This window comes from Culex quinquefasciatus, chromosome 3 (assembly GCF_015732765.1).
Source record: "Culex quinquefasciatus strain JHB chromosome 3, VPISU_Cqui_1.0_pri_paternal, whole genome shotgun sequence".
Classification (NCBI taxonomy): Eukaryota; Metazoa; Arthropoda; class Insecta; order Diptera; family Culicidae; genus Culex; species Culex quinquefasciatus.
This window is the reverse complement of record NC_051863.1, coordinates 15,197,969-15,214,141: the sequence shown is the minus strand read 5'-3', so window position 1 is coordinate 15,214,141 and position 16,173 is coordinate 15,197,969. Positions and strand designations below refer to the sequence as shown.

Below are 16,173 nucleotides of genomic sequence, written 5' to 3'. Positions count from 1 at the left end.
TTTTTTGCGCATGACTTTAGAATGGTGCAACATCTGGTAGCAGGGTGATGAGTTTTGATAAAAATTAAGATTCGGCTGGTGTTTTCGACAATTTTTTTGTCATATCTTTCCTTTTTTGAAAACTTATGATTACATATCAACTGGGGATAGATTTTAGATTTTTTGTTAAAAGGTCCTATAAACATATGAAACCAAATAGCATATAGCACCTTTAAAGAAAAACTCTGAATTTGTATCGTCCTTATTGGAAATTCAAAATTTATAAAATATGTTAAAAATTCTGTATTTGTATTAAAATGCATAAACTAATAAAAATTTGTTTTTGATTTTTTTTTAAAATGTTTTTACTCTTGTTTTATTAGTTTTTGAGAAATTTAAAGGGAGAAATCTTTGAGAAATCTAGCAAATTAGGTTCGGAAACATATTGTTTGAGAACAAATATTGGTCAAACATATAATTCACAGTCCTTTAAGGCAGTGTTTCTCAACCGGTAAGGAATTCCCCCCTGGGAAGGAATTTGGTAATTCTTGGGGGGGAATGAGGATGCAATATAAATTGTTTGTTTTTGAACGTATTTGCTAAAAACTTGTTTTGTAGTATAGTTTTTGAATTTCTCGTAAAATGTGTGATTTTTTTTCACAATTTAATTCTTTCTTCCTTCGGTTTCTTCTTTGAAAATATCTAAGATATATTTGACGCAAAATAATAATTTATATTTCCTTTGAATTTCTAATCTAATCTTATCTAATCTAATCTAACACAAACATAGCCAGTCCGATGAAAGCATGCTGGAAAGTCTTGTGACTAGATTACGCCCCAAGCACTTTTCTTGTCATTATTAATAATTGCAGTACATCCAAGAACACCCGAAAATGTATTGCAAAAATTAAAGCGGCCAGTCCTACTGCGTTGTGTTTACCGCAGAGAGGATTCTGAGAACGGATCACATTTCACAGAATCTACAGGGGAGGAAGGATGCGTGGACATACCGTACCAAACGCTCCGATTAATAGTTACAATTTGCTGTGTGGAATGTGTTTAGTGTATTATGCAGTGTGTTTGCTGTCCCGCCCGTGTGGATCAATCGGACCGCGCACTGGACTCACAATCCAGAGGTCGCCGGTTCGAATCCCGCGGCGGGCGCTCTAAAATTCTTTGTGTAAATATGGGTATTCGGCGCCGTCGCTCCGTGCCATACTTTCATACACTTAGGAGCCCAGGGCGGCGAAGTCCTTGTAGATAAAAGGAAGACACTAGTGGTTGGTACTAGCAATGGTGGCCGACAGCTATAAAGTCAACTTCGTCGTTCGTTTGCTGGAAGAAAATTGATTAATAGCTTGGAATATGGCATATAATGAAACCATATAAGTAATACAATATTAATAATGAAATATGGGTTAAAACAATAGAATGATAAAAAATATGAATTTATATTTTCTTTGAATTTCCTTATTATAAAAAATATGAACAGGTCATGAATATTCTTGTTCTTTTTTTCAAAAATAATCTGTATTAAATGTTTGTGATACAGAATCCATTGACAATCTTTCAAACATGAGCAGGGCTTTAGTTGTTTTTCAAATAATTCTCTCGACTTCTGGGATTTTTTTCGAATACGATTTTTTTTATATTTTAAATCAGGTTTTGCATTCCATTCGACATAATCAAAACAATTTGTTAAGAATTCGTTTTTTTGTTGCCAGAGTTTTTTTTTGTATTGAAAAATTAAATCATTTCATATAACTTATCATGATTTTTGTGAATTGATACTTAATTAAAAATTGAAATCGTTATGATTTTTGTAAATTGATACTAAATTAAAAATTGAAGAGAGGAATTAAGACCTTGACAATGTTCTAAGGGGGGAATTGGTCAAAAAAGGTTGAGAACCACTGCTATAAGACATGTTCATAAGAAATTAGATGAATATCAACATGAATCCATCGATTTATAGCGTCTATTCTGAAGAAAAATCAAATAAAAACTATAAAAAAAAATCTTAAAAAAAAGTTACTACAGATGAAATATGTCGGTATACCGCGCAAAAATTCGGAAATATTCAACAAGCCGATTTGTTTGTTTTGAGTGTGTTCTATCAAACACACCGTGGAAACAGGGACTTGAAATAAAATTTTCATTGAGTTTGTTCGCATTTTTAGGTAGAGATTTCCAATGAATGTTTTTTTTCTGCATTTTAATATCATCAAGAGAAAGCATCCCTTTTTATTCAACCCTGAGCGTTTGGTATGGTATGTCCACGAATCCTTCCTTCCCTGTAGGTTTTGTGAAATGTATTCCGTTTACAGAATCCTATCTGCGGCTGATGCAACGCAGAAGGCTTGGCCGCTTTAATGAGTGCAATGTATTAATTAACAATGCACAGTGCTGGACCACAAAATTAAGTGGAAAACGGATTTGTCCGAAAAATTGTGAAGTTTTAAACGAAAAATTGTGAAGTTTCAGAAAAGTTGTTGCAAATGGAAAGAGGCAACTTTTGGTTTGGTTTAAAATTAGGGTGGTTCACTATTAGGGTGATTTCGAAAATCTAACTTTTCAGGAATATTTTTGGAATTTTTTTTGGCTTGAAAAAAGTTGTTTGGCTTGCTAATCCAAGCAACTTTGTAGAAGAAACAAAAATTTTATCTCATAATCTACGCCTTCTACGACCAAATATATAGAAAGGATCTGAGCAAACCTTCAAAAATCAGTTTTTGAACGTGGCAATTCAGGGTTAAGTTTTAGAGAAATGATATATATAGATATTCAGGGCACTTTTAGAGGTCTAAAAAACAAACAATTTTATTTCTTGACATGTCCATTTGGACTTAAGGTTCAAAAGTTACAGCCAGTTTAAGGTAAAAAAGATGCAAATTTAAAACTTAACACTTGTAGCACCAACGGGGTCAAAACTTACGCGAAGCACCAAGGGGGTCAAAAAAGATGGAAATGCAACTTCAACCGGCTGTATCTCGGCGAAAACTCAACCGATTTGGATGATTCTTGTTGCATTCGATCCAAAAGAATGTCAAGAATCACCTCAAACAAGGTAGATCCAAAACAGATGTGTCTACCTTAAATTATAATAAAAAAGGCATTTCCAACTTTTTTCCAAGGGTTGTAAGAGCCGGTGAAAATGCATTTCCAACTTTTTTTACCCCGTTGGGGCTACAAGTGTTAAATATCTCGAAAAGACGCAAGCCAAATTTTAAGCACCAGATTGCATTTGGAAGAGGAGATCCATCACTACAAACGCTGAAAAGATCTCAGAGGTGTTTATCTTTAAACTCGAGATATCTTCATATGAAAAAGTTTAATTTTCAAGGGAAAACCATATGGAACCACCCTAACGAAATTCGAATATTGTCCAAATTTATGTTTTTTCATGTAAATTTGCCCGCTGAATCTGAATCTGCTCTCAGAATTGACCCAAATTGTCAAAAAATCGATTTTTGGTCATATTTTGGGTTTTCATGTAAAATACTCATTTAAACCCAAAATATGACCAAAAATCGATTTTTTGAAAATTTCGGTCAATTCTGAGAGCAGATTTAGATTCAGCGGGCAAAATTACATGGAAAAACATATATTAGCTCTTAAAGTGCCCCGAACATCACTTTTCTCTAAAACTTAACCCTAAATTTCCACATTCAAAGAACTGATTTTTGAAGGTTTGCTCAGATGCTTTCTATAAATTTGGTCGTAGAAGGCGTAGATTACTAGATAAAATTTTGGTGTCTTGGACAAAGTTGCTTGGATTGGCAAGTCCAACAACTTTTCAGAAGACAAAAAATATCCCAAAAATATTCCTGAAAAGTTATATTTTCAAAATCACCCTTATAGTGAACCACCCTAATTTTAAACCAAACCAAAAGTTGCCTCTTTCCATTTGCAACAACCAAACCTCTAAAACTTCACCATTTTTCGGAAAATCCGTTTTCCACTTAATTTTGCGATATAGACCACTGTGCAATGACAAGAAAGAACTTGGGGCGTGATCTAACTACAAGTTCTTCCAGAATAATGAAGAAAAAATAATTTTGTTGTGAAATGTACGTTCAACGACTCCGCATACTTTTTTGTAGCCTGGCGTTAGAAAATAAAACGTTGCAGTATTGGTTAAGTTCGGCGAGAGCTCCTACTACTCCTACTCCTACTGGTCTGGTGAAATTTAACCCTCTACAACCTAACCCCGCCTCTAGACGGGCTTCGATCTAAAAAATCGCCAAAAATCAAATTTCCAACCGATTTTTGATCTTTAAAAAGCATTGGAAAGAAGAACTCTTAAAATTTTAGAAAAATTCAGGGTTGGAAGTTTAACTTGTTTTATGTGACTTTGTCAATGTTTTTAAAAATGTCATTTTTTTAGGGGTCAACTTTGGCTGTGTTTTTTAGTAACATTTTCTATATTTTCAGTAAAAAGAAGTATGCAGTAATTTTTGTAGTGTCCCAGACTATGCCTCTACGCATTTTTTTGCAATTTAAATAATGATGGTGCCATTCTAAAGCAAAAACCCGATTTAATCCCACCTGGGGTGAGATAGAGCCTTTCTTACTAAAGAATATAACAATGGTATAACCTTTTTCAATTCATAACATCGACTTTGTTTATTTATAACGTCAGCACAAAAGAAAGTCTTATGATGAAAGCAATGTATTATAAATGATATGATTTCCAAAGGAAATAAAAAACGCAATTTTCACATAAAGAATATTTTCAATCGTACAATATGTTTGTAAGTTTGTAATCAAACAAGCGTTTATGACAAACGCGATCATAGCAAGCTTCCCTTGCGCCAGTGACAACAAACACCGCGGTTTTGGGTTTTCAGCTTCGGTACGAGCACTTTTGTGTGGTGGTATTGTCCGTTTTTTTCAAAGATACACGCCGCGCGGCATTTCAGAATGTGCCGCAGGCACTGTTGCCAGCGATTTTTTGCCCGCGAGCGAGAAGAAGCTCTAGCTGGCAACGAAAAAAAAACAACAACACAACGCTTGAAGTTATACCTCTACACCATCGCCTCTTTAGCACAAGGCGCCGTGTGCGGTGAGCGCGAGTGTGGAGAGGAAGGGAATATAAGTTCTCTCCCTCGCTCGCTTGCGATCAATGCTTTCCTTTTTCACCCAACAACAAGAAGCAAGCCAAGAACTTTCGAAGAAGATCCCTACTTTCTAAAAAGATCCCCACTCTCTAAAAGCTCTTTCAAATTCACCTCAAGACCACCACACAACAAAAATAAATGACAGAATTTAAATCGCATAATGGTCTCATGTCGCAGGTTTCAAAACAAATACTGGACAGTTATGCATATAATGATAATACTAAAGAGCCGAAAAATATACGATGTCTATAGTAGCAAATGAAAATCGATAGGGCACCCAACACATATTAGAGTATATTGGATCCCAATAACAAGACGCGCCAGCAGTACGCGCCAGCATTAGAAGCTCAACTTGACAACTTGTCGACTTGGCGACGATGCGTCTAAAATCGATGCAGTGTGATTTTTTGACGATTTTTCCGAAGAAAATTCATGCTGAATCGACATATTTACGAAGATGAAAATGACGTCCAGCCTTAAAGTAAAACCTATACCTTTCTTTAGTAAGAAAGGCAAAAAGTAAATCGCTCTAAAAATTGATCCGGATTGCCGATAGATGTCAAATTTGTTTCAGATGCTCACTCATGGTCTGTACTATGGATGTAGAAAGAAATTTCGGATAAAATCGGAAATGAAAAGTGTTGGCAAAGGTCACCAGGTGGGCTTTTACCTTTTTAGGGATTTTTTTCTTTGGTAGGTTAATCAAACGGCTCTAACTCCAGAACCAGATTATGGATCTGGATGAAAATTTGGGAGGTTGTAGAGCTCGAAAAATGCAATTTTTGAGATAAATAAAAGAAAAGAAAATGAAAAATTTTGACCATATTTTCATTTGAAAACTGTGTATTTAATTGAAAAGTCTGGCCGCATCCGAAAACAGATGGATATTTCGAAATTCGGTCTCAAAATGACCCTTGTTCAGCACACCAGCTTTCAAATGCACTTGGAACAATCAAAATCGAAAATAGGGGAGCCGAGGATTACGCGACACAAAATTTGGCAAAAATTTACCACACACGGACATCACTCGAACTCCACGGAATTTATTTTCTCAAAATTCGAGGGTTGGAGATAGGCGAGTTCTGTCAAGGTGAATCGATAGAGCGTCTAAAATCGATGCAGTGTGATTTTTTGACGATTTTTCCGAAGAAAATTCATGCTGAATCGACATATTTACGAAGATGAAAATGACGTCCAGCCTTAAAGTAAAACCTATACCTTTCTTTAGTAAGAAAGGCAAAATGTGAAAAACATGAAAAAATAGAAAAAGTGACTGCAAAATCGTGAAAAAATTAGATAGGCAAAATGTAATTATATTAGGTGGTAAAATAGGCCAAATACTACCAAAAACAAAAATAAACTAAACAAGATAAATGCAAATTAAAATACTAAAAATGTAACAAGAAAAACATAAAACAAGAGAAGTAAAGTTTTTCGTAGAACAAAAGTTGCTCAAAATAACCTCCTGAACACGGGAAAAATAAATATTTTCGAAAAAAAAATTTGGGCAGTAGAGGGTTAAAGTATTTAAAAAAATGCTATCAATACACTCAAAAGTGACGAACTGTCACTTTTTACACGGCGCTCACGCACACTATCAACAAAAACGTTTGATAGTGTGTGTGAACTCCGTATAAAAGGGGTGTCAAACTAAAAAGTGACCCCGTTCGCTTGACAACAGTCGGTGTCAAACCATCGGGGTTTGAGTGTATCAAAATCAAAATCGAATTCATGATCATTTGCTATCCGTAAAAGGCAAGACCTGAAATTGATGTTTTTTTAAACGTGGTTTTGACAAAATTAGGAGAAATTCCGTTTGATCGTTTGATAACTATTTAAAAAAAACATCATTTTTGAGCAATTCTCATGAAAGGATCGTGATTGATGATAAAAAACGTTTTGTATTATTTTTTCCTCATTGATTTGCACTCATTGAATTCAGTCAAATGGTGTGAAACTCACCATAATTTCAAAATAAACATGAACGTGATAGTGAAACCTCCTAACAACGGTTATTCTGAACCAATGCAATGCAACGTTACACCGGCCGATATCGATCCAACAAAGAACCGTTGCCCAGCTCCACAAACAAAACAGCAATGCCGGAATCCAACCTGCAACCCGAGTTATTGGTTCAGTCTTGAGGCAAAAGTCACCATCGAGTGAATTCGTCGCGGATCGCAAAAGTTTCAAATTTCGTTACATTTCTTCTCCCATCAAAGCCCGACAATTACAATTACCATTGTTACCAAAGCGGATTTTTCATGGTTAAACCTACCTGAGCTCTTTGCGAAGGTGAAAAGAAGCTCCGAGCAAAAAAAAAAAAGTGCAAGTGAAATCCCCTCCGTCGAAAGCCCACACCGCACGAGAGTTACCCTGAACAAAGTTGGGTGTGCGCGGGGTCTGACGGAGGACCCCGGCCGCGGAGAAGACAGAAAAGTCGCGCTGCTCGAGATACTCTCATTAGAAAGGTAATTAAATTCCGATTGTCTTTGGCACCCCGCGAGGGGGGGCACACGAGCCGTGAAAAAGATGAATGAAACTCCTCTTTTGAATTGCACAGTGTAAAAATTGTAGAAGTAATCAAATCAAAGAAAATTTTAAAAAACTACCTAAATGAACTATATTTTACTCTTGTTTAAATCAGAATTTGAAATTTTTTAATTTTTCAAAAATTTGACCAAAATCTACTTCTATTAAGCCCACTGTGCCACCCCCTCCCTGGTAACGGCGGCGGTGTTGTTTTTCCGCGACGTCCCCCGGCGCACACACATTCACTCACACAGTAGGGCGGATTTCCCATTGTTGATTTTCCACGCCGCTAAATGGCGATCGCAGCAATCTGGTGCGATTTTGCGGCGATTACGTGCGTCGCGACGTCTCCACGGCACAATCGTAATCGGTGGGACGTCTTTAAATTACGTATTTTTTTCGAAATGTAACGAAATATCAAGTTTTTTTTTAATCTTGTTCAAATTTGAAAAAAATGTTATCAATTACTTACTCATCAAAAAAGGCGAAAATTCAAGTTTTTTTTAAACAAATTTTCGAACAACCCCCTCATCTTCTAATATTGCTCAATTTCGCTTGACTGCGTCGCCGGCGTCCTCTTCTATTGTTTCCGCAGTGAAAGAGACAAATCTCACGCCGCCGTTGCGGGAAATTGTCACCTCTCTGGTCGGGGGCGTCGCCACGGTGAGAAAATGAGACACGCGTGTGAAGAAGACATTTCTTGTTGCGGGGTTGTTTTTATTGCTTTAATTTTGCGCGCGGAAACGCAGCTGATGGGCGACATGGTGACAAGGGGAATTAGAGAAAAGATTTGTGTTTTTTTGCGGGAATGATTGCGAAGGGAAAGCATGTGGCTCCAGTGTGGTTTGATTCTCTGATGTGAAGTGAACTTTTTTGTTCAAGAGAGAGAAATCTGATCTTGATCCACTTATCAGGAAGATCTGCTGGTATTGTACAAAATTCATACATTGTTGTTTTTCTGCTGAAATTACTAGTTCAATCAGTAACGTCTATTCAACACTTGCTGATTCAATTTTGTTACAATATTTGAGAAATGAGAATTTTGTGATGATGGCGATTTCTCATTAAAAATTGCAGAATAAAAAAATCAGCAATCTTCGTATTTGTATACACTCAAACCTCGATGGTTTGACACCAACTGTTGTCAAACAAACGGTGTCACTTTTTAGTTTGACATCCCTTTTACACGGAGTTCGCACACACTATCAAACGTTTGTTTTTATAGTGTGCGTGAGCGCCGTGTAAAAAGTGACAGTTCGTCATTTTTTAGTTTGACTTTGACCAACCAACGGGGTACAAACTAAAAAAAGTGTCAAACGAAAAAGTGACTAACCATCGGGGGTTGAGTGTACATTCATTTCAACAAGTAATTTATAGAGTCTGTTGATTTCCTATGACATTTTAACCTATACATAAAACTTGAAATTTCCCGTCGAATTTCGGTGAAATCAATATTTCCTAAATAAGTGCAGTCAATCACAAAATGTTAAAAATACCACCTGAGCTGAAAAACACAGTTTTTATTTGAATTCTTTTCTCAAAATCCTGCTTAAAAAAACTTCACCAGTTTCTTTCGTTTTCAACCCCCAGACAAACGTCAAAACTGCAAAACTTTTGCACAACCCTAACAAGACTAGGCCCAAATAAATTGTACAATTTCTACTAAATGATCCGTCACTCAAGAAAAACTTTTGGAACGGGCTAAAACTCTTATTATTGGCAGTTTAATTGCATTCTTTTACGGATTTTAAAGTTTCGAAATGATTTTGATTGATAAGAGCAGTAAATTTCACAAAATTGTCTTTATTAAGCATTGTATTGAACCATTAGTTCCAAAGAAAAGACATAAACAACCGGACCCTAAGATGACAGTTTTCGTGAGTTGCGCGTATTCACCGACAGATGGCAAGTTGGCCTCGTCGGAGTCCGTCCATCAAATACGAAACTTGCAAAATTTGCATAGAAAACTTTTTTTTCGTGGCGGCTTTTGCGAAACGCTCACTTCAACTGTTCTAGACTAATATTTGAACGTGGCTTAACTCTAAACATGTTTTTAAAGAAAACGATTCCAGAATGCTTATTTTGTCGTTTTAAACCAAAACAAGGCAAAAACTTTATTTATTTAAACTATTCGCCATTTTCAAAAGTTTGGCTAAATTATATCGAAGGCCGCCATCTTAGGCCCACTGGGCCCACAAAACGGGGTACGCTCAGGTTGTATGGGAGCTGTCAACATGCTCCCGGGCTGGACATAAAAGCCCTTGTATTGGGCAAAACTGGGAAATTCTTATTTTTCCTATTTTCATTTTTTTTGGTTGGCTCTCAGCAGTCAACCCGAGCAGACGGGAATAACTTAAGAATAACACGTTTTGATATTTGAAAATACTAGGCCAATAACATTTTATGTTATTTATAACAAGATTTGTTATTCGTCGTTATGATTTTTTTTTGTTATTGGATTGTTATCGTAATAACAGACTAATATTATTTCTAGTTTTTTTTTCGAACAAATCTTTGTTATTATTTTTATGTCATTTTAACAAGTAATCCGATCATCCCAATGACAGTTGGAGGTATTCTTCCATAGCAAAAAGTGTTATTCCAAAGTTGTTTTGGCTTTCATCCAATATCAGACCAATAACAAATTTTGGTATAATAACATAAACTGTTATTAAACGCTTATGCAAAAATGGGGTTTTCAAGAAGCTTCCATAACACTTTCTGTTATTTTAACAGTATTTGTTATTGAAATTGCATGAATTTTGTTATTACCGTCTGCCCGGGAAAGCACAGTCGTTGGTCAAAGGTTATATAAACAATATTTAAAAAAACAGATTTTCGAAAATATTTAATTTTTTTTTCTAAAATGAGTAAACATGGGCACTATTTTGAAAAAAAAAATAGATAAAAAATAGTTATTTTTACTTACTACTTTTTTTGACCCTGTACTGTCCATTTTTTTGAAATTTTTATTTCTCCGGTGTTCAGGAGGTCTTTTTGGACAACTTTTGTTCTACGAAAAATTTACTTCTCTTGTTTTATGTTTTTCTTGTTTTATTTTCAATATTTTAATTAGCATTTATCTTGTTTAGTTAATCTTTGTTTTTGGTAGTAACTGGCATATTCTACCACTTCCAATCATTAATTTTTGCCTTTTTATTTTTTTCATGTTTTTGCAGTCACTTTTCCAGTTTTTTTCTTGTTTTTAAAAACACAGCCAAGATTGTGTCACGTTTCCCACAAAACCATTCCCCAGAAAAGTTTCTTTCTCGAAAAATATTGCAAATTGAGGCAAAGTAATTTCAAAGTTTAGACTTTTAAGGAAATTCCCAGAAAAAAATGGAAAAAGTTATTTTATCCTTGCCAGGAAATTTTCCTTTCTTTTTTTTTGTCAACAGTTCTTGAGAAAATAACAAAAAATGTAAATTCAATTATTCCAAGAAATTTTCCCTTCTTTTTCAGTCATGTTAAATTTGTTATACAAATGCCGAATAAATTGCAGTTTCATTTATTTTTTGCAGAGAAGAAAAATGCTTGTTAAAATTAAAATTGGATTATGGGTATCATTTCGTATAATTCCATTTGACGTATTGGACCTTTGGCATATTACTCATTTGATGATTTGAATTATCAACAAAAAATATTATTAGAATCGCTTTAAAGAAAACTTTCTAAATTTGTTTTAAACTGACAAACATTGAATTTTCCTTTTTTGGAGAGGAAAACTTACAATAACTGATTAATTTTTCCTTCTTTTAAAGGCCTCGTGACACAAGTTGAATTTCAAAACTGTCTTGACTTGTGATAACTGATAACAGAAGTTGAATTTTCACTTTAGTTTTTTTCTTGTTTTCTTCCTTATTTCCATAAGGAAAAACTCTCTTGACCAGTGATAACAAATTCAAAAAGTTGTGTAAGTGGTCACAAGAAGAACGAAAAATTAAAGTCATGTCAGCACTTCCTTAAAGAAGGTAAAACTCTCCTTCTCCCTTTTAAAGGTAAAATTCTACTTGTGTTAGTCAGTCACAAATTAACGTGGTGATTAATATTACAATCAGGATCGAGATTTCTCTACCTAAATATTACGATCGTAAAATTTCAATGGTAAGTCTAAAAAACCAAGGCTCACAAATTAAAAACATTTTTAAAATTCTCAAATAATTTCAAAATTAAAAAAAAATCTCAAAATTTTAAATTTAAACATCAAAATTAAAAAGAAAATAAATTATTAAAATTTTGAAATTAAAAAAATTAAAATTATGAAATATATTTATTTTGGAAATTTTGGTAATTTTGAAATTTTTAAAAATTTTAAAAAATTTGGTAATTTTAATTTTTTTGAAAATTTTGGAAATTTTAAATTTTAGAAATTAATTAATATATTTCTGGGTAACGTTACATTCTGGGGAATGGTATTCGGGAGAATGATTTTTTGGGGAACGTGACACAATCTACAGCCAAAGTTGACTCCTAAAAATTACATTTTAAAAACACAAAACAAGTCAAACTTCCAACCATAAAATTTTCTAAAGCTGGCTTAAAAAATATTTTTGGAGGTTATTTAGATCGAAGTCCGTCTAGGACCGGGTTGGGTTGTCGAGGGTTAACAAAAATCATAATTTGTTTTGAAAAATACCCTTGCTAGAATTGTTTGAAAAGATGAAATTTATATCCCCTAAAACATATAAGGCTGGTACAAATTTTATTTAAAGTTTTTGTCTGTTCCCCAAAGATGGCCCGAAAAATCGGGGGGCAAAAAAATATTTTTTCAAAAAACATCAAAATTACAATGGAAATTTAAGTGCATTCAGCTGAAATTGTTCAAAATTCATTCCCCTGCGTTTAAAACCAATTTTAGCATGTTTGGGTTGATTTAAACATTGTTTTGAGTTTTTAAAATTTTTGAGTATCGCTAAAATTTTTTTTGCAATTTTGTTTTTATTTTCGTCAAACCTTACTTTTTTGAAAACTAATGATTGAAAAACAACTGAACTAATGTAAAATGCATTTTAAAACACTTTTTGCATTCAAATTTTGGGACTATGGCTTGTTATTTTAATTTTCAATATTTTTTGTCAACTGTTGTTAAACGAACGGTGTCACTTTTTAGTTTGACATCCCTTTTACACGGAGTTCACACACACTATCAAACATTTGTTTTTATAGTGTGCGTGAGCTCCGTGTAAAAAGGGATCGATCGTCACTTTTTAGTTTAACTTTAACCAACTAACGGGGTTCAAACCACCGGGAGGGTTGAGGGTATACGGTAGGCACCCAACAGGGTATACGGTAGGCACCCAACATTTTCAATCATAAATGCAAAACAATCAGATACAACTCAGACAATTGCCCAATTCCCTAACAAAGAAAATACAGGTCAAATTTATATCACGATAGATAAAAAAAGATAGAATAAGATAGAATACCAGGACAACCGTAATCGTCAAACAGAAAAAATATGGGGCTTATTATATTGGCCAAGAACCTCCGCCAAATAGGAGCATTTTGATTTATATCCTGATTTGTGATTCTGTCACGCAAAAATGCAAAACTGGAGTTTTTTTTTTTTTTTGAAAAGGACCAATAAACCAAATTTTCAATTTTTGCTTTTTGGGTGTTTTCATACCCCTGACTCAAGGCGGTTCTAAAAACATCCAAAAAGCAAAACTGGAAATTTGGTTTATTGGACCTTTTCCAAAAAAAATCCAGAAAAGAGCTAGGTGGTGGTGTTAATTAATTTATTTCCGGCAGCTTTAACCTTTCGGTCATTCGCTGCCCAAAAGATTTAGGGTTATTGTTATAAATCAGCAGATGTTAACCAACTTGATGATAATGTGGCAAATTTTTGAACATTTTTTGGTGCGAAAAACCATGCGTCTCCATCGAGCAAGTTAGCATGATGTGTGGGCTATCAATGGGGCAGCATGGCGTATCATCTTTTAATCCCACTGTCCTTTTCTCTTCCCCCCCCCCCACCAGCACCAGCTCACACCAAAATGTCCAGCCAGCAGAAGATGTCCTCGGAGATGGGCGCGGCCGAGCAGTACGAGATGGAGCAGCTGGCCGAGGCGGAAAGCAGCCGGCTGCACAAACTCCTTCGCACGCTCCAGATCGATCGCGCCACCTTCCAGGACACCAAGAACAAGTCGCAGCGCAAGTTCCGGGCCAGTTTGCGCCTGTTGGAGCGCGAGAAGCAACAACTGCGACTCCAGCTGGACTGCGAGGAAAACGGAGTCCACTCGAAGCGCGAGTCCGAGTTGGAGTCGGTGCTGGAGGAGAGCTACGAGCGCCAGGAAAAGGCCGCCCATGATTTGAAGGTGAAGAAGGACGCGCTGTGGGAGTTGGAGGGACACATTAAGAAGATTCACCGCGAGATTGCCGAGATTCGGAAGAACGAGGTCACGGACATAAGGTACAATGAGACGATCGCGAGGGCGCAGCGTTCCGTCCGGAAGTTGGAGAACCGGCTGGACGTGATGAACAAAAAGTCCGGCATTGCGATGGCCGATAATGCCCAGCTAAGGCAAACGATCGATCACATGCTGCAGGAACGTGCCACTTTCAACATTATGTGGGAAAAGTTGGTGAACAAGCTGAACGAGGGCAAACGGTACATGATGGATTTGATCGATCAGTCCACGTCGGCGTACGACACCCGCGAGGAGCTGTGCACCAAGTTGCAGATCCTGAAGGACAAGGGCCTCGCGGAGAAGGCATCGCACGTGCAGGAAATGCGCGAACTGCAGCGGAAGCTTGATCACGACGCCAAGCTGCAAGAGTTCCTCGGAATTAAGGGCCAGCGGCGGTCGAACACGGAACTTGAGGAACGGGAAGCACAGAAGAGACAGAAGATGCTGGAGAATCTGGAGCGGCAGTACGCCGAGTACGAGCAGATCATGACGAGGATTATGAGCTTTTCCGGGGAGGATGATATCGATCGGTTGGTGGCCAAGTTTATCAAGAAGGAGGAGGAGAACTTTGCGCTGTTTAATTATGTGAATGAGCTGAGCCATGAGGTGGAAACGTTGACGGAGAGTGTGCAGCTGCTGCAGGATAAGATCAGTGAGTATTGGGTTAAAATCAACCTTGCAGTCACATTTTGTAACCGTTTTGGTGAAACGAGCGTATTTTCAAAGTAAATTAAAAACGTTACCGTAATCTGGGGTGAATCGGGACTACAGTCTGAATAGGGACAGCAGTTTTTAGAGCACTTAAATCTTTTAAATTATGGAAATGGATGTACACATTTTGTTGGCCTGAGCCTGTTCTAACCGAAACCAACCAGAAAAATCAAAATATTGTGCTCCAACATGGTTAAAACTGCTGTCCCAATTCGCCCCATGTGTCCCGATTGACCCCAGTTTACGGTACTTAATCCACCCTTTGGTGGTTGGTGCCTTCCTTAGATTTAGAGGGTAATGCTATCCAAATTTGATACAAAAGGGCGGACCTTTCAGTGTTCTATCAACTTGATTCACTATTTATACCATTAGATTGGGTAGTCAAATCTTCATAATTCAGGGCACTTATGTGCTTATAACTTTTGATAGGGTTATCAGATCTTGAATCTTTTGAACTCGTTGAAAAGGTCTTTTAATTACCTTTTCAACGACAGGTCGCATGATAGATCCGGACAACGTTTTCACCAAATTATCTGAGATCCGGCCTCCAAAAAGTGTATAAATAACACTTAAGTGCTAATAACATTGGATAGGGTTGTCAAATCTTGATGGACCCAGATATTGCTTTCATTGGAATTTCTGAGATCCGGCCTCCAAAAAGTGTGTTTTAGGCTCATTTGAAAGGTCTTTGAAATACCTTTCTAAAAATGTATGGTTTTCTTAAAAAAACGACCCTTTTTACAATCTTTCAAACTTTAGCCAGAATCGTTTTTTAAGCATAACTTTTGAAGTGCTTTACTTAACGTTATGATATTAACCAGGGTCTTATGGGACCTCAAGACGAATCGAATGAGACCAATACGATCCAAATCGGTTCAGCTAGTCCGGAGATAATCGAGTGCATATTTTTCGGTGCACGGACTCACATCCAGACACACGCACAGACATTTGTTCAGAATTTGATTCTGACTCGATAGGTTTACATGAAGGTGGGTCTATGAGGTCGAACTAAGAAGTTCATTTTTCGAGTGATTTTAAAGCCTTTCCTCAGTAAGGTGAGGAAGGCAAAAATAGAATTCAGATGTTAAAATTACAATAACATTTTTCTTAGTTACCGACATGTTTCGAATATGGACAGTTATGAGTAGAACTTCTATCCAGGAGACGTATTTTGCTTTATTGAGCATGTTGGTAAAAAAATATGGTTCCGAAGATATTTGAAAAATTTAGATTTTTGAACACAAGCGTGCACAGGGTGGGGCAACATGGGCAACTACCCCATCATCACGGGATTGAAACTCGTCTGAAAAACCTGTACCATTTTCTCAATCAAAAGAGTGCCGCCGCGTGGTGGTAGCTGCCCTGTTTATTACACTGTGAAATTATCCATGGAAAATCCAAGGAACCAAAAGGTGACAACA

At 36.3% G+C, this 16,173-nt stretch overlaps 1 protein-coding gene across 2 annotated transcripts in view; it reads left to right on the top strand.

Annotated features, from left to right (window-relative positions):
* Nucleotides 1-16,173, top strand: part of LOC6047987 (coiled-coil domain-containing protein 63) — a 57,304-nt gene that overhangs the window by 34,236 nt on the left and 6,895 nt on the right. Inside the window, exons 1-2 of one of the 2 annotated variants that reach the window (XM_038259005.1) lie at nt 7,251-7,570; nt 13,611-14,693. In XM_038259005.1, coding sequence (XP_038114933.1) covers nt 13,628-14,693 — 1,066 coding nt within the window. In that variant the 5' untranslated portion in view covers nt 7,251-7,570; nt 13,611-13,627. Of the gene's footprint in view, nt 1-7,250; nt 7,571-13,610; nt 14,694-16,173 lie in introns of those variants that run through there. The other variant, XM_038259006.1, reaches the window with a different exon arrangement.